This window comes from Gallinula chloropus, assembly GCF_964237585.1.
Source record: "Gallinula chloropus genome assembly, chromosome: 15".
Classification (NCBI taxonomy): domain Eukaryota; kingdom Metazoa; phylum Chordata; class Aves; order Gruiformes; family Rallidae; genus Gallinula; species Gallinula chloropus.
The window spans coordinates 14,439,386-14,456,845 of NC_140100.1; the positions used below are offsets into that span (position 1 = coordinate 14,439,386).

At 54.1% G+C, this 17,460-nt stretch overlaps 1 protein-coding gene across 1 annotated transcript in view; it reads right to left on the reverse strand.

Moving 5' to 3' along the window:
* Positions 1–72: 72 nt before the first annotated feature.
* Positions 73–17,460, reverse strand: part of PPL (periplakin) — a 28,189-nt gene continuing 10,801 nt past the window's right edge. The window contains exons 5-22 of the mRNA XM_084270794.1: positions 16,483–16,608; positions 16,159–16,197; positions 15,870–16,031; positions 15,340–15,447; positions 14,710–14,805; positions 13,581–13,703; positions 12,774–12,920; positions 11,822–11,973; positions 11,167–11,264; positions 10,732–10,889; positions 9,684–9,862; positions 9,451–9,589; positions 8,475–8,668; positions 7,774–7,924; positions 7,437–7,520; positions 6,348–6,464; positions 5,655–5,747; positions 73–5,189 (exon numbers count right to left, since the gene is read on the reverse strand). Of these exons, the coding sequence (XP_084126920.1) occupies positions 2,505–5,189; positions 5,655–5,747; positions 6,348–6,464; positions 7,437–7,520; positions 7,774–7,924; positions 8,475–8,668; positions 9,451–9,589; positions 9,684–9,862; positions 10,732–10,889; positions 11,167–11,264; positions 11,822–11,973; positions 12,774–12,920; positions 13,581–13,703; positions 14,710–14,805; positions 15,340–15,447; positions 15,870–16,031; positions 16,159–16,197; positions 16,483–16,608 (4,851 nt within the window). The 3' untranslated portion in view covers positions 73–2,504. The remainder of the gene's footprint in view (positions 5,190–5,654; positions 5,748–6,347; positions 6,465–7,436; positions 7,521–7,773; positions 7,925–8,474; positions 8,669–9,450; positions 9,590–9,683; positions 9,863–10,731; positions 10,890–11,166; positions 11,265–11,821; positions 11,974–12,773; positions 12,921–13,580; positions 13,704–14,709; positions 14,806–15,339; positions 15,448–15,869; positions 16,032–16,158; positions 16,198–16,482; positions 16,609–17,460) is intronic.

Genomic DNA, 17,460 nt, shown 5'->3' on the forward strand with positions numbered 1-17,460 from the left:
GGGTTTGATTTTACTTTTTCCCCTGCTCTTCCCCCAGTCTGCTGCTTCTCAGGCCCCCACAGCCACATCTGAATCACGAAGTTTAGAGTTTACTGGTATTTTGAGCAAAAGTTCTCAGCCTTCCTCCTTGAGCCCTGGGGAAGGACGCTGACTCTGGATTTACCAGCAAACACCTGCTTTCATTTGCCCCGTTTTCAGCAAGGCCCAAGACGGGCTGTTTCCAGGCTGAGCTGATCCCTGATTGCCTGAGATCAGTGTGGTGGTTGTAGTTTAGAGAAGCAGCTCGGATCTAAAGTCTGTTTACAGAAAATCCCTAGGGTGTAGCAAAAGAGCCAAAGACAGAACTTGTGTCACTAAAACTAAGCACAGCAGTTACTGGCGGACTCTGAGCAGCGGATGTCGCGTGGTTCCTGTCGAAGGCCTAATCCTGAGAGGTACTTTGCACCTTCAACTTCCTGTGGTAGCTGGAAGCGCGTCGGGATGCCTGGCAGGATAGGGACTCTCAGCGAGTGACTCGAGGTACTGGTTCTATTCCCTCTCTTTGCTTTCACTTGAATGCTCCTGCTGGGAAGCAGGCCGGAGCAGAATGCCCTCCTTTTAGGAATTTAGCGAAGCCTCTTGCCTCAGGGAAACGTTTATTTGGTGGAAATTCCGTTGGGTATTTTTTTCTTTACACACTATGATGGATGAGTGAATGGTGTGGAGCAGAGTCACAGCAAGGCAGGACGACGGGGAGCCTGGAGCCCGGCCTACCTGCCTTGAGGGGGCAGCTTGCAGCGCTTTGGTGACAGTGTGGGGAGGCCTTCGTGTGGCAGTTCCTTTTGGGTGTAAGAGCTGCAGTTTACTCTTCTATATAATTTTTTAAAACTCTTTTTTTTTTTTTTTTTTTTTTGGTGTGTGTTGGGACTGTCTTGCTGAAGATGGTGGGGGTATGAAAACTGTTAATCTTGTACAGAACAACTGAATAAATTGTTTCAAAGTTTCCAAAATGGTTTTTTCCCATCTCCTTACCTCTGGTTTCATGACTTTGTGGACAAGAATTTGTGTTTCAGCTTTACAGATTGTCATCACTCATCATCTGTTCCTTGAGTAATTTATTTTTACTGTTTTACCTAAGAAACTTCAGTTAAATTACTGCTGTTTCCAGCCATTGTGGTGGTAGAATGACATGTTCAGGGTGCTCCTGCTGATGCTTGAAGTTGGCATCTGCTGGAAAGAACATCTGGGGTTCATCACACCTGGAGCAACAGTGTGATCCTTTAATTCCCTGGGGTAAAGCACTGGAGGGGTGTGCAGTGAATGCTCACAGCTGCTTTTGTTGATGGCTGGGTTTACTGGGGTTCAGGTATTAGCTGAAATTTGGGAAAAAAGGACATGATTGTGCTCTAGCTGTGGAAGCCCCTGGTACCATCCCTGTGTAATTCCCAGTTTTCCTGCAGCTGCAGTCCCATTCATTAGTGTGGTTCTCTCCCATCTAATGCTTTTCCAGCAACTTCCCTCTGGGAAAAGAATCACCAGCTAAAACGAACAGGCTTATTTTTAACTGACTCCAAAATGGCATCTTTCTGTAAAGCCAAAGACAGGCTGCCTTAAAGAACACTCAGCTTCTGATTGGAACCACTGCATTTTTATTTTGTACTATAAATAGAATTCCCCTCTATTTCCCATTCCCTTACACAAGTAAATGCACCACGTAGCTGCATGTCGCTCCATCCAATACAACACCAGCACAAACGGCGTTTAACCGTGAGGTAAGCTAACTGCTCTCTTTGGTTTTGGTTGCATGCTTTGCACTACCCTCTTGTGTTTGGCAGTACTGCCATCCCTCTGCCTTTTTGGTAACCTCTGTGGTGTACGACTGATCCTCCTGGATCTACGGCTGATGCCATCAAGTTACATCTCCTTCGCTCTTCCCCAGCGGCATAGGCACATCGGTGAACAACATAATGGTGTTGAGGTGTTAAGGCTCGGTGCTACTGAACTCTGTAGCACACCTTTGGCTGTTCCAGAGCTGGTTTTCTCAGAGGATGATCCCATTATTTAGCCAGTTGTCTGCAATGAAACTGTCCAGCTTACCAACATACAGCTGGCGTAACCAGCTCCTGCTGGTCACCTCCAAGTCACCTTTACCTTCAGTCTCTCTCCTAACTGCTGTGTGCAGCTTTTTATGCAGCTGTGTGTGAGTACATGTTGAGGAAACTGCAGGTTCTGCTGACTCTTCAGGTCCTTCACCGTCGTAAGGCTTTTCGGCTTGGTCTTCGTTGGGTTGTGTGGTCAGGTAGGGATGGAGAGGGGGAGAAGGTTCTGCTGTAGTCCTGACAACTGTGCGTTCCACTACTGTTGGTGCTTTTCTGCGGCGTATGACAGCAAGCAGTGTGGCTTCGTAGCGTGGCTGGGGCAGAGACTCTAGCGTTGTGGGAGATGCAAAGGAGGGCAAGGGTTTGCAGTGATCTGGTAGTCTAAACGGGCGGTGCAGCTCTGCCTTGCTGCTCTTAGTTAGGTTTCTACAGTGGAGGGAGCGCTGTGTAATTACTTCCGGACACCAAGACTGCCAACTCCTGGATTGACATCTCCTTGTTGAGGTAACTGTTGTACTGAGCCATGGTTAGCCTTCCGCTCTTCAGGGCATCCTCGATTGAGAATTCTCGACCAGATTTCCTGTCGAGGATCACAGATGATTCCCCGTTGGGACCCTTTATTGATATCTCCTCCCAATCACATTCCTGACTCTTCAGTTTGACGAACAGGCTCCACTCAATGAGGCCAAACACATGAGCTTCCTCTGGAGACATTTCCTTTCCTGTATCGGGGTCGATGACCACAATGGAGCGCCTCAGGTGGTTCTCTCTCTGTTCCCTTTTGATAGCCACTGTCTTGAGGCGATTCTGGAGTTGCTCGATCTCTGCATCTTTTTCTCTGGATAACTGCTTCAGGTCATCCAACTCTCTTTCCAAAGCTTGGAATCTGGAGTCCAGGTTTATTCCGCTGTCCACATGGGTCATGTTTCTCAGATCCCGAGCTTCTGTTGTGGTGAGTTCAATCTCTGACTGCAGTCGTCTTGTTTCCATCAGCAGGTTCTGTTTCTCAAGGTGTAGTTTGTGGTTTTCCTCCCTTAGTAAGTCTAGCTCCTTCGATGACTTGGAGTTGTTGAATTCCACCTCGGACAGTCTAGTTTCAAGGCGGTTGATATCTGCATCTAGCTCCCTCTTACGCCTACTTTCTTCTTCCAGATTGCTCTTCAGCTTTTGAATCTCATACTCCGTGTCTCCTTTGTCCACTTGGACACTCTCTGAAAAGACCACTTTCTCTTTGACTTCCATCTTCTCCAAAGAAAGGAGCTTCTTTCTCAGTGCTTCTAGCTCAGTTTGCAAAACTTGTCTCCGATGCTTCTCTTCTTCTAGCTCCAGCTTGAGGAGGGAGTGCTCCTTCTCTTGCTGGGGATCTTGCTGAAGGATCACTTTTTGTTTCACAGTCACTCGTTCTGTTGTCTCCCTCTCCTGCTCTTCTAGCTCATTCAGCCTAATCTTCAGCCTCTGCACCTCTAGTTCAGCCTCTCTGCGGGCCTGTCTCTCTTTCTCAAGTTCTTCCAGCTGATGCTCCAGCTCCGACCGCCTCCTCTGCAGCTTGCGGAGCTCCTCACGGAGGCAATCAATTTGCTTCAGCTCACTCTCGATGCTCTGGGAGAAGGAGTTGACTTCAGCTTTCAAGGCAGGATCTTGCTCATACTTCACTACTTCCTGTTGGACCACTTTCTCCTTCAGCTGGGAAAGTTCTTCCTCCTTCTGTCTTACTTTCTCTTCCTGGAGTAGCCGCTCCCTCTCCAGGTCAATGTGTTTCATTTGTTCATCTGACAGCTGCACCCTCAGAGACTCGACCTCCTCTCTAGTCTTGGGGTCTTCCCGAAATTGCAGAATTTCTTGAACAACTTCCTTCATATGCACTTGAGGTTTGGTATCTTTCAAAGCTTGTATCTCTTGTTTCAGCTGGTAGATCTCAAGGTCAGCTCTTTCAATTGCTCCCGTCCTCTCAATGATTTCCTCCCGGAGTCGCTGTAGCTCCTTTTCAGTTTCTGGGTCATTCTTGTACTTAATGACCTCCTTAATGACTTCTTTGACCTCTACCAGTGGCCCTCTGTTCCTCAGAGCAGCCAACTCATTCTGGCAGCTCTTCAGCTGTTCGTCGCCGCCTCGGTATCTCCTCTCCTGCTCTACCAGCTCCAAACGAAGGTTGGCCACTTCATTTTCAGCCTTGGGATCCGGGCGCACAATCTCACGCACTTTCTCCTGGACAACCACCTTGGAGTTTTCTTCCTCCAGCAGCTGGATCTTCCTGAGCAGCTCAGCCTTTTCCCGCTCGTTGGAACGACCCTTGGACTTCTCATCTTCGTACTGGCGCCGGAGCTCATTCACCTCTCTCTCAATGGCTATGTCTTTCTCTACCTTCAGCACCTCCTTGACGGTAATTTTGCCCTCGGCGATGGCCCGTTCCTTCTCAAGACGTTTGAGCTTGTCCTGGAGGAAGCTGAGCTCTTCCTCGTGCCTCTGCCGAAGGGCGCTCTCCCTCTGCTTGTTCTCTTGCAACATCCTGAATTCCATCTCCAGCTGGGGATCGTTCTGCAGCTTCAGCACCTCCTTCTCCGTTACCTTCTCCTGCTCTTTGTTCTTCTCGCTGGACAGCACAGCGATTTGCTGGCGTAAAAGGATGACTTCCTTCTCTCTGGTTCCTTCCTGCCTCCTGAGCTCTTCCAATTCTTCTTTGAGCTTCAGGATTTCATCAGCTTGAGCCTTGTCCTGTTCAATACGCAGTACCTCTTTCACAATGTACTCCTGCCCACCTTCCTTCTTCTCGTGCTCCAAAACGCGCAGCCTGATTTTAAGAGCCTCCAGCTCATCCTGGAGCACCTGGTTCTTGCGCTGCTCTTCTGCTAGGTTTTGCTGCAGCTTGTGGAAGCTCTCCTCCAGCTGAGGATCAGGCACTTTCTTCAGCAGTTCTTTCTTAACGACAGTTTCTTGGGGCTTCTGGTTCTGCAGGTGGACAATGTTGCTCTGAATGGCTTTGATCTCCGCTTCTAGCTGTTGCCGACGCTGAGTCTCATCCTCAAGCTCTTTCTTCAACTTCCAGACTTCTTCCACAGGCCTTACAGACATTTTGGTGTGGACAGAGTCTCCTGTTGATTGAACCTCTGGTTGCTGTTGTTGAGAAAAAGAACAAGTAGTCAGAATCTCCCCAAAATATCATACTCCTGGTGTTTCTTTTCACAGGAGGCACTGAAAAGAACGTTCATCTCCTTAATGATGGTTGCCTATCACAAATGCTGAACAGAGAGTATCTGCAAACAGGCTTCTCCTGAATGGCTCTGCAGATTCCCAGCCTGAGAAATGCTTTCAAACCCTTTAGCAGCGAGGGATGTGGATTCTGGCATGGGTTGGGCAAAAGAAGTGTTAAAAGAACATGGAGCATCCTAGGGCAAGAGGGAGAAGGGCCTGGGGAACACAGAGGGCTGGTCTATCTGCTTTACCTGCTGATTAGTGATTTTGGAGGCAGGAGACACTAGCTGCATTTTTTTCTAGCCTGACTTGCACTAGCAGAGGCCCATGTGTGTGTCACCTCCACGCCTGTCCTCCCGGCGTCGTGCCGCTCCCGCGATCACTTACCTGCCGCAGGAGGCTCTGAGCGAACTCCAGGTTCTGCAGCCTCTGCCTGTTCACAGCGTTGACTTCGGTGAACTTGGCTGCCAGAACAGCTTCCTACAGAACAGAACAGGGTGGGAAGAGGTGGTAGGACCAGGGTCCAGACTTACTGAACAGAAGCAACAGGCCCTAAAGAAAGTAACCCTGGGTGCTCTCCTAGAAACCTACAGCAGTGATTTGCCAAGGCTGGGGGAGGAAGGGTTCTCAGGCACACACATGCTCCTGGTCCTACCCTGTGCTTCCCACTCAAGATACACAAAGTGAGATGTGGGTGAGGAAGAACTGGGCGGCCGATCCTGTCTGCCCTCAGCTGCAGGAGGAGCTTGGGGCCTTTAGCAAACATCCTCCATACATAAGGAGCTCATGGCCTGCTCTTGCTGTAAGGATTTCTGTCTAGTATATGGGCTTTGGTGGTGAAATCTCACTCTCTGAAAAGCCCAGAGAGGAGAAGAGTCTTCAGGTTTTGGACTTTTCTCCCCCCTTTCCAAAAGGAAGTGCTAAATCCAGTATTTCCCCCCTATCATTCTGGCCAGCCTCACCCCAAAATACTGATGGGTCAAGAACGATGAAACATCCCTCCCTGAGTCCCCTCCGGGGCTGAGGCTGTTGACAGTAAAATGATTTGCCCTTGCTTACTGCAGGCCACCCCTTCCTTACCTCCTCTTTCACTTTTGCAGCTGGAGACTGGAGCCTGGGCTTCTTGTTCGTGTACCCGTTCCGGCCATTTTCTAGGTCAAGGATGGACCGTAGCTTCTCCGCTTCCAACTCGTAGTCCTGTGGGAGTGAGTTCCCAGGAGGAAAGTGAGGTTTCCAGGCCCCTTTAATGAGCAGGTCCCTCCTCAATCCTGCCTTTAATGACGCCTTCCCTTCACCTGACCTGTGCCTTAGGTGAGCTTCTGAGGGCAGTGGGATGTGGAGGCTGTTGGCAGGACCTCCTGGTGGGTTGACTGCCTCAGGACCCACCAGCTGCAGGTGTCTGCTGACCTTCCAGTTACCTTACCAATGCCAGGCTTTTAGTGGAAGCCCTCCTTTCACAGGCAATAAATCTGAGCCCCTTGCCATGCTAATGGCCACATGATGTCAATGTTGGAGCAGATATAACCTGGTTTTAGCTCATGAGTTCACTGAGAAGGGGGCTAGGCTTTCTTTAAGTGAGTCCTTGTAGGATGCAGGTGATTCTGCCCCTCTGCTCCACTCTGGGGAGACCTCCCTTGCAGTGCTATGTCCAGCTCGGGTGTCCCCAGGGACATGGAGCTGTTGAAGAGAGTCCAGAGGATGCCAAAAAGAGGATCTGAGGGCTGGAGCACCTCTGCTCTGGAGCCAGGATGGGAGAGTTTGGTTTCAGTCTGAAGAAGAAAAGTCTCCAGGGCGTCCTTAGAGCCCCTTCCAGTCTCTCCAGGGGCTCCAGAAAAGCTGAAGAGGGGTTGATTGCAAGGGCAAGGAGTGACAGGACAAGGGGAATGGCCTTCAGCTGCAGAAGGACAGCTGGAGAGGAGTTACTGGGAATAAATCCTTCCCTGTGAGGGTGGGGAGGCCCTGGCACAGGTTGCCCGGAGAGGTGGTAGGCGTTCCATCCCTGAAAACATTGAAGGCCAAGTGGCATTGGGCTCTGAGCAACCTGGTCTAGTTGCAGATGTCCCTGCTCACTGCAGAGGAGTTGGACTAGGTGAGCTTTAAAGGTCCCTCCCACCCCAAACCATTCTCTGATCCTACATTGAGGAGCAGCAGCAGAGCTGCAGTCCTTACCTTCACTGCCTGCTGGTACTGCTGAGCTGTGGTGGACACCTTCTGCACCTCCTGCTCCTTGCTTGCAATGTCACTGAGGAGCGCCTGGCAGGCAGAGAGACACGTGTCAGAAGGGACACACAATCCACGTGCATCGCTCAGCCCTTCCCAGGGTCCCCTCAGCAGGTCCAGGCGACCTTCTCGAGCTGCCCCACTACGTGTGAACAAGGCATGGGCAGGACACTGGGACCTCCTAGCACAAAACCAACCAGAGCTAATCCTTTCTATTCATCTAAGTCCTGGCCCTTATCTCTCAGGGCTGCTCCTCTCCCCATGGCCTGTGCTCAGGGAGCGTTACCGCTTGGTTCTTCAGCTTCGTCTCCACTTGCTGGATGTTGTCGGTCTCCTGCGGCTCGTAGTTGGGGATGTTGCACAGGAACTGGTTGACTCTGTCGTAGTTGGCACGGTAGTTGGAGTAGGCGCTTTTGGCTCTCTGCAGGGTCTGTGTTCTGTAGGGAAACAACACAGCTTCAGGAGTCACATCTCTTGTGTCACCTGTCACCTCTCCCCCTGCTCCCTAAAGAGGCAGGTTGGAGCTGGAGTTGTTCTCTGGCTGATTCTCTTCTCTCCAGGAGAGTCTTCTTCAGGAATTGGTGCCACCTGGTCACTACTAAAGTAAGCAGGAATCAGAGGGGGAAAGGGGCCACGGGGCAGCTGGAGGGTGGTGAAGAGAGGAGCTCACCCTTCAGTGAGATAAGAAGGTGCAAGATGTGACACGACTCAGGCAGAGGCAGATGACCCATGGCAGCTGGTGCAGTCACTCTTGCCAAAGTCCCCATCTTTGGTGCAAGAGCACTTAAACCTAAAGGATGCCCAGATCTACCCAGCCAGTGTGTGCCAGGAACCTCTCCTCACACCTCCCTGGGTGGCCTTTTGCAACTGCCTGTTCCCACCACAGCGTTATGCCTCTCCCAGATTCTGTGTGCTTCCAACTGCACCATAAATATCCCAGCTCTCCAGGCTGGTCCAACCCTAGCTAGACCTGTCCTAGAGTCCCACCTGTGGTCGATTTGCTTGCTGAGGTTGTTGAAGCGCTGGTTGAGTTTGTAGAGCTCAGCTTCCTGCCGTTCAATGTCAGGACAGTGCTCCTGGAACTTGCTGGCCAGGGTGTTGGAGCATGTCTTTGTCCTTAGCAAGTTCTGCTCTGCTTCATTGAGCAGAAACCTCTTGGACTGGAGCTCAGTGCCCATGGCCTGTAGAAAAACCACAAGAAGGATTTTCTTCTGGGGTTGCTCATATCCCAGACTTTGGTGACTGTTCCCCATCGAGTCCAGTGGCAGCACTAGAGCTGCCCAGGATGCTAAGGAATGGCTGAGCTGCAGTAGGTGCTGCAGGTTGCAGAGAAAAGCAAGTTGGAGCCTTGCATCATGAGCAGAGCCATCTGATAAACCCAACAGGGACAAAAGCTAGCTTGTGTTCCCTTCTCCACCTGTTAGTCTCTGAAAGCAGGTGTGCTACTGTGCTCTTTGTCCAAGCCTTAAACCTTGCTCCTGCTACCACAGCGACTCCAGAAGGAGCTGTGAAAGCTTTGGCATGCTTTTCAGAACTCGGGGACTTGAAGGAAAAGCTGAAGGACAGAAAATTCAGCTGTAGGCCAGTTCTTGGCCTTTCCATAGCAGAAAGGCTGCCAGTTTTGGTTGGTAACTTTTCCTAGCACTAGCTAAAAGCCTTGCTAGGGCCACCTCTTTCATTTTCCAGACCACTTTACCCTTCACTTCCTCGTTAGTCCTTTCATCAAATCACAAAGTCTCAACTGGCATTTGCTTTCTGGTTTGGGGATGGGAACAGTTTGTGTTTAGAACAGGTGGAGATCCCTGCAGTTAACACAAGATCTCCTCTGCAGCTGGGGAAGGCCAGCCCTTTTCCTACTGATTGAAGCTTGTGAGTTGAGCAACAATTACCCCAGCTTTTGGAAAGCAGTTTTGTATGTGGAGCACATCAGTAAGGTCTAAGACTGGCTGGAGACAATGCTTACCAGCAGCTCTTCTTTCTTACGGTCCACCACCCGCAAATCCTCCGGTACCGTGTCATCTACAACCAGTTTGTTCTCATAGGTAGACAGCAGGTCTCGACCTTGTTGGAGGCTCCTCTCAAGGTGCGTGGCCACCTCAACTCTGTATGGACAGAAGCAGAAAGGTGTTTTAAGCACACCTGCACCCATCTCCCACGTTATGTGGGGCTCAGGCCATGACTTAAGCCGTGACGTACTTCTCCTGGGCAGCGCTGAGCAGCTGGACCACGCGGTCGTACTTCCTGTTGGTGTTCTCCACCTTGCTCTTCACCAAGGAGGCGCTACCAGTGTTGGGCACGGACTCGATGAAGACCTCACACTCCTGGATCTTCCTCGTTTTCTCCGGCTCGATGCAACGGACCTCGTTGGTGATGTTCTGCAGGAGGAGCAAAACCTGTCAGGGACTGAACTAAGACCTTGTGTCTACACGACAGAGAAGCTGGCCCCTGGCTGTCCGGTGTGAGAGGGGAGGTGAGGGCTGAGGGTTGTGATGGCAGGTTGTTTTTAAGGGACAAAAGGATATTTTCTGGGGCAGGCTACTAGTCCTTAGTGAGGGAATTCTGACTGGGGAGGGAGTGGTTCCCACCAGCTCTAGCTCTGTCAGAGATGTGCTGGGACTCATCGAGACCGTTGGGCTCTGCAGCCTGACAGATGAATCCCTGCCTGGGAGGCAGCTGGAATGACTTGCTTTCACTTGTGGTGGCCCTTAGGTTTTGACACAGCCCTCAGCTGGTGATGTAACTGGAACTTCCTCTGAAACCAAGGGAGGTTTGTGGCATGGAGCCTGGCTTAATTAGGGGTCTGAAGGAGAGGAAAGGAGCCAGATGCTGCTAGCACCGGAGCCTAGTGGAGCAGCAACCTAAAGAGAAACAGCGCCCTGGACTGTCAGTCTTCCTGCTCCTTTCTGACCTGGAGCAGGTGGTAGCAAAGGTAATGTCCCCACTGTGCTCCCAAAGGGCTGCCCTCCCCTCCTCACAGCCCATGCTCTGCGGCCATCACCTTTTCCCATTCAGCCTTTCCATGACTGAACTGGACCAGGAGTAGGATGAAGGTTTTGCCTTCTGAGGCTGCTCAAAGGGCTGCTCCCCATATCCACTGGAACCAGCAGCCAACATTGATCCATACCCATATGCTCCTGGCTTCAGGAAATGCTTACAGCACCCAGCTTACTGAAGACCACCCTGGACACCTCCTGGGAGCACGATCCCTCTATGGCACCATCTTATCTGGTTCCACAGCCCCTACCTTCAGGTCCTTGGAGCGCTCGGTGCTGTCCTGCACAGCCCGGCTCTGCTCCAGCGGCGGCCGGAGGTTTGCTGTTATTGCTTTCTCCTGCTTGTCCAGGTCGCTGTTCACCTTCTCCAGCCCCGCCAGAAGCTGGCGCCCCCGGACCGATGCAGCGTCTGGAGAACGAGGTGAGACCAGGTTAGAGCCTGCTGGGAGTTGGGTCCAGGCCCCATCCCAGGGGTGAGTACAAAAGCTGCACCCCCTGCACTCCCCAAGCCCTGCCTGCTGCAGCCTGGCTGCTCTGCCCCCCACATCCCAACACCATTGGCCCTGGGACCCTTGGGAGATGGGAAGATGTCACCAAGAGCTTCCTTGAGATGGGCCACCAAAGTTCAAGGCTAGAGCAATCTTTTTGTCCCTGGCAAGCCCCAAGCTGCCCTTCCAGAACCGCACCTCCAATGCTGTCTGCCTTCAGCCCCTCATAGCGCTGCCCGAGGATGTTCTTGCAGTTGGCTGTCTTCTCCTTCACGCTCACGTAGTGATCAGCAATTCTGCAGAGGAGAATAGCATGGGCATGAGGTCAGCCAGGCCCTCGGCTCCTCTGTTACCCTGTTGTCCATCCCAGCACTGCTCCAGGAATGACATGCAGCACCAGAGGGGCCCATGGGACCTGGCCCCTTGTGGCAGCCACCATGTGAGTGGGGGAGGAGGACCTGGCCCCGTGTTGGCACGGTGTAGAGCAATGTCCTCACTGGAGGGGTGTGGGTAGGGGCAGAGGCAGCAAAGGCAGATACCTGCCTGCTGGGGTAGTGGCGGGCAGCTGCCTCTGCTGCAATGGCTCCCCAGAGGAGGGGGCACCTGGATGGCTCTGAGCTGGCCCCACTCTCCCAGGTGGGATCTTGTCTGCAGGAATCCCACCTGGAGGAAGCCTGAGGCTTGGGGCCAGCATGGCTTTGCTGTGGGGCCTGGGGCAGGAGCCTCACATCAGTACTGCCAGGCAAGAGCATGCGGCGTTGGTGGCACGGCCTGGGGCTGGCGAAGGCAAGGGCAAGGGCAAAGGCTGTGGGGGCTGGGGGTGCTCTGGCACGGCAGGCTGGGGGGCACATACTGGTCTGCCAGTGCTATTGCTTCTACGTCAGGTGGGGGGATCATGAAGCAGACTCCTGGGGCGCTGATCTTGTCTCCAGCGCTGTCTGCCACTTCCCAAACGTCTCCGCTGTTCTTCTGCAGGGTGTAGTGGGCTCCTCGGCTTATCTGGCCCTTGGGGGACAGGAATGGGTCTCAGCAGCAGGTCAGGGCTCACCACCCCCCCTGCTCCACACTGGCAGCCCCGGGGGGAGCCACGTTTGCGAGGAGGCAGGACAGGCCTAAAGCAAGGCCTAAAACCCCAATCCTTCCCCTCGCTTCGCCAAGCTTGCCAAAACCTCGTGGGCCTGCTCCTCCCTCCCAGCGCCTCCAGGTAGGAGGCAACAGCCATGGCGAGCAGCTTCCCAGTAGGGCAGAGAGGAGAAGGCGTTCCCACTGCCCCGCTCCAGCTTCCCTCTTCGGAGAGGCAGGCAGCTGAGTCAGCCGGAGCTGCTCGCGCCTTCCCAGGCCCTGTGCGCTCCCGCAGCGCCTGCTGGCTCTGCTGTGCCATCCCTCCGCTCGCCTCCTCCTCAACAGGCCGGTGCTGTGCCACTGGGGATGCTGCTGTGGCTGCTGCGACTGCAGCGATGAGTCTGCTTGGTCAGAAACATGCCCGGACACCTCCGCTGTCCCGGCGTGGGGAGTGTGGGAGCGTGAGGGAGCTGGGCTGTCGCAACCTCCCCCAGGGCGTGCGATCAGCACTCTGTCTGCAGGGCTGGCAGAGCCAGTGTCTCCCCCAGACCCTTCCTGTGCTGCTCCTCCCGAGCCCACAGCCTGCCTCCATCAGAGCAAGCGCCACCATTGCCTTGTCTCCAGGGCAGGAGACGTCAAAACTGCTCCATCTCCTGGTGCCTTTTCCATCCCCAGCTCCCCCTGCCCAAGGAGACGGATCCCAGCAGCACCCCGGGGTGCCCGCAGGACAGGGGTGCTGTTACCTGCTCGCCCTCGTACTCGCAGAGGGCCTCCACGGGGACGGGCTGGAGGGGCATCTCGCGGCGGTACCGCAGCGGCAGGATGTGCTGGCTGCGCTCCTGCAGGGACTTCACCACCACATCGTACTTGTCCAAGGCCTTCTCCTGGTCCTGGCATGGGGCAACAACCAAAACCCGTAAGGGAAACACGGGGTGAACGAGCTCCTGGCTGTGTGTCTATGGATAGTCCTGGTCCCAGTGAGTAACTGGAACCCTGCATGAAGAGTCTCTCTGGGGGGTGCTCTGCTTTGAGCTGTGCAGGCAGGTATCCCACAACGTTGGGTGGGATGGAGCACGCAGGAGGAGAGGGAGAGCTCTCAGGAACAGCCATCGGCTGCCCCACAACGCGTGCATCATCTGGGCCTGCTGCAGCACGCTTGGGCTTGGCCTGAGCCAGTGGCTCAGCACAGCCCTTCCCAAGTGGGAGATCTCACAGCCCAGCTCTCAGCAGCACAGCAAGTTCCACAACCTCCTCTGGCAGCACGTCTAATTATGCTCCCGCCCTTAACGAGCGCTAACTCAATGAGAGAACAAATAAAAACCAGCCCAGTGAGCAATTATCTTACTATGGGAGAGGCGATCTCTAGCTAGAGGGGAAGGAAGAGTGGGGTGAAGGCCAGGCAAGGGGAGACAGAAGCATGGTCCTGCTGCCCTCCATGGAGAAAGCTGGGCTAGATGCCTGCACCAGCAAGGACATCCTTCCATCAGCACCACAGGGACGCTGTCTCCTGCTGCTGCCTCCCCTGTGGTCCTGCCTGCACCAGTACTCACATCCAGCTCCCGGAGGAGAGACTCCAGCTGGTATCTGTCTTTGAACTCCGGGCTGAATTTTTGGTCCAAGTCTCTATCCACCTTCTTCAAGAGCTCCTGAGCATCCTTAGTGTCCTTCTGAAACTGCAGAAAGGTAAAATCCCTTGTGAGAGAGAATCCAGCTGAAACACGGAGCAGACCCAACCCGGCACCCTGGTCCTTGTACTGACTAGAGCAGGGACAGCCACCAGGAGGTAATAGTCACCTGGACACCCAGAACCACATGGAAAAGCAGAAGAATTGCTGTTTCCCATGCTCAGGACAGCAGGGCTGGGGGAATGACAGCCAAGGCTGGCTTATTCCACTGTCTTCCCTGCAGAGTTGTTAAATGGCACCTTTTCCGCCCTCAGTTTTGTGTCATTTGGATGGCATCACAGCAGTGCATGGTGTCTCCATGGCCAGCACCAAGGAGCAGGCAGACCCAAGCCCTTCCACACACAAACCACCCCCTGGGGCAGTCACTCCAGCAGATACCCACAAAAGGCACTGCCTGGGCTGGGCACCACGGATCAGCTTTGGCAACAGACTCCTCAGGTCCTCAACACACCCAGGCTGTGGAAGAGGAATCCAGCCCGACCTGCTCCCCAGCTCAGCCTCCCTGCCTGTCAGATGCAATTTATCCAGCAGACATCTGTCTGCTGAGCTCAGCTGGGAGCTCAGCACAGGGCTCCCTGGGGCAGGAGGGGGGGAACTCTGCTTGCTGCAGGTGTAATCTCCCCACTCAGACCTGTCCTGCTTCTGAGAGGAGTATGCAAGGTGTCCCCATGCCTTGTTTTGGGAGTGAGGTCCCTCTGCAGACAAGGATACCAGTGCTGGACTGTGACTCCGTAATGTCGGTGTTGGAGTGGAGGCTGGCTGCAATTTGGCCAAGAAATGACTGTGTTTGGTGCTTGAGCAATTCTAACTTGTGTTATCAGCTCAGAGTGGTCCTCCTAGCCTTAAGAGCCCTGCAGACTAAGACTGAATCTCTCCTACCCTGTTTTCAGAGCAGCAGGAGCTGGTATGTTTGCTAGGGTCTCCTGCAGCCCAGCACCCACTCCTTGGGCTGTGCTGAACAAACTGTGCCTTGCTGCTCCTGGGGCTCTGGTACCTTGTGGAAGTCCTCCATGAATTTCAGGTGGCTCTCCTCGCAGATCAGCAGGTTGAGGTACTCCTTCCAGTCGGCATGCACCGCCTCAATGTGAGCCTGCAACACAGGGGTGGGAGGTGGATGTTGGCAGGACACCCCGTGCTGGGGCTGAGCCTGGGCTGCCCACCAGCAAGTGCTTGTTTTTGTTTTGAGAAAACTCCCTGGATGCCTCTGAAGCCACCCCAGATGCTCTCAGGTCAAAGCTGGGATGAGAATACTGGAGAGCTAGTGCAAAGCTGGGATGCTCCAATGGGAGCATGGGGATGGGTGGAAGGAGGTGGCAAATCCTGTGGCCTTATGTCCATCTTCCATCAAAGGCAGGACTTGCCACCGTAATTTATCCTTTGTAGGAAGGCACAGGGTAATCGCCACAGGAATGAGGAAGATGGGAAGAGCTACTTAGGTTTATCTCAGCTCCTCTGATACTGTTTACACACTTGTAGGTGAAGGAGACCTTTTCTCCCCCTTGGCATCCCAGGAAGCAAAGTCAGGAGTCATGTTGGCACCACGGCCCATGCTGAAGAAGAGCTGGGAGAGTTCCCCTAAGCTCCAGGGCAGGGGGGGAACCTGGAACCCATCCCTGATGCTCACCTCAATGGCATTCTTCCCAGGGTGATTCTGGGCGAGCAGCTGGTCTCCATCTGCGTGCAGTTTGTTGATGGCCTCCTCCTTCTCCTCCAGCTTCCGATGGATGAAGTTCTAGGTGGAAAGAGGTGAGGTACTGAGCCCCAACCAAAGAGAGGGGACCCTGGCTGCATCCTGTGACTGAGCTACTCAGAAGTGGCCTGAACAGCTCCACAGGACAGTGATGGTTCCCCACTGCAGCATTCTCTTTCCCTTCCCTTGCAGATGTTGCTAAAGATGTGACTCTTGCCAAGTAAACGCTGAGATAAGGGAGAGGAGAAGCTCAAGAGCTTCCTCATTCTGCTTTATTTCTGGCAGGAGGGAAGGATTAACCTTACTATTCATTTGCTATCATACGTAGGGCTTCGTGATGGAATGGGGGAAACTGAGGCACGAGCGAAGGGTCCCCATCCAGCCCCCAGCTTGCTCCCCAGCTCCGTGCCCACCTCCCTTGCTGCAAAGCAGCCAGCTGGCACGAGGCCAGGCTGCACACAGACCTCATACTGGCGGCGCCGGCTGGGGTAGTCGAGGTTGTGGTCGCTCCAGTCGTAATGGGTCCTGTCCTTCGCCTGCTGATCCAGCCAGTAGAGCTTGTTGGTGCAGCGCTGCATGTAGTCCTGCAGGGAATGCAGATCCTGCTGCCGCTGCTGGGAGCCGGCCTGGGAAGGGTCAGAGGGAAAGCTCAGCCCAAAACTCCTCTTCACGGGTCCCCCGAGGGTGCCTGGACACCCTGGCAAAGGACCCCTGAGGAAGGGCTCTGTTTCTGGCACCACAAAGGGCTCTTACCAGCAGCTTCTGGTATTTGGCTTGGAAGTCCTGGAATTCCTGGTACAGAGAAGGAGCAAGGTGAGAGTTAGGAGTGAGTCTCTGGAGAGTGGTGGTCTGGTGAGGGCTTGGTGGTGGAGGGGGATGTGGGGTTTATGGGATCTGCCTCGTTGTAAAGCTAGAGTTGGAGTACCATGCTGAGGTCTGAGGTTAGGTGTGGATCTAGGCACCCACCCAACCTGGTCTGACTGTAGCAGCTTGAATGGTGGGATGCTCTCACCTTCATCAATGGCTTGGGACACAGTTGACCCTGTGGGGCAGCAGGGAGGGGGCAGGGGAGCTGACCTTGTTGCCTTCCTTGGTGATGTGTGGGCCGATGGCCATGACCTCATTGTGGAAGATGTTGTGTTCTTCTACTTGGCTGTTGACCAGTGGCAAGTCAGTCCCGAAGCCCTTGCTGCTCAGTGCGTCCTGCAGTGGACAGGAGTTGGAGTTAGCAACAGGGGGACAAGATGCAGGGGCTAGGAGCTGAAAACTCCTCTCAGAGATGGGCATGGAGCTGGGCTTGGACGGGCTCTGGTGTTGGAGGCATGCACCTGGATGAAATCAGCCATAGGAAGGGCAGTTTGGGGGTTTTAACCCTTTTCTGGCTGGAAAAGGGTAAGGAGTGGGATAAAATAAAGAGTACGGGTCAGGGAGCAGAGCCCAGTGACTGGAGATGCCAGTGCAGGGACCCAAGAGGAGAGGCTGAGGCTCCTTCAGCTTGGGGAGTAGCTTTCTAACCTAACATCATCCTTCCCATAGGCTGTGGAGGAAACCGAGCCAGGCTCTGCACCGTGGTGCATGGCAGGGGGCAAGGGGCAGCAGGGGTTAAATTGGAATGGGGGGATCACAGACCACATATCAGGAGAAGCTTTTGCAGTCTGAGGAGGGTGTTGGAACATGTGGCCTGGAGAGGGCTTGTGGTCTCTGTCCTCGGATGGAGAAGGGCAGAGGTTTGCCCAAGCTCACCCAGCAGGGCGATGGGCTGGCAGAGCCTTAGGAGCCCATCCCCAAAGGCCAGGCTGGCCCACTCCCCACAGCCCCCCAGTCCTCCAGAGCGTTTCCTCGCTTAGCCCGGCTGCAGCTGGCGGTGCTGCTTGGGGCACTGATTCCTGGTGCCTCAGCAGCTGGCCTTGTCCCACCATCTCTGCACCCTCTCCTGCTGCCCAACACCCCACCTCCTGCTGCTGTTCCCAGTATAAAGAAGCCCAGAAGGTTCCCAGGAGCCTGTTTCTCCTGGGAGATGCACAAGGTCCTGCCCAGCTGGTGCTGCCAGCCAGG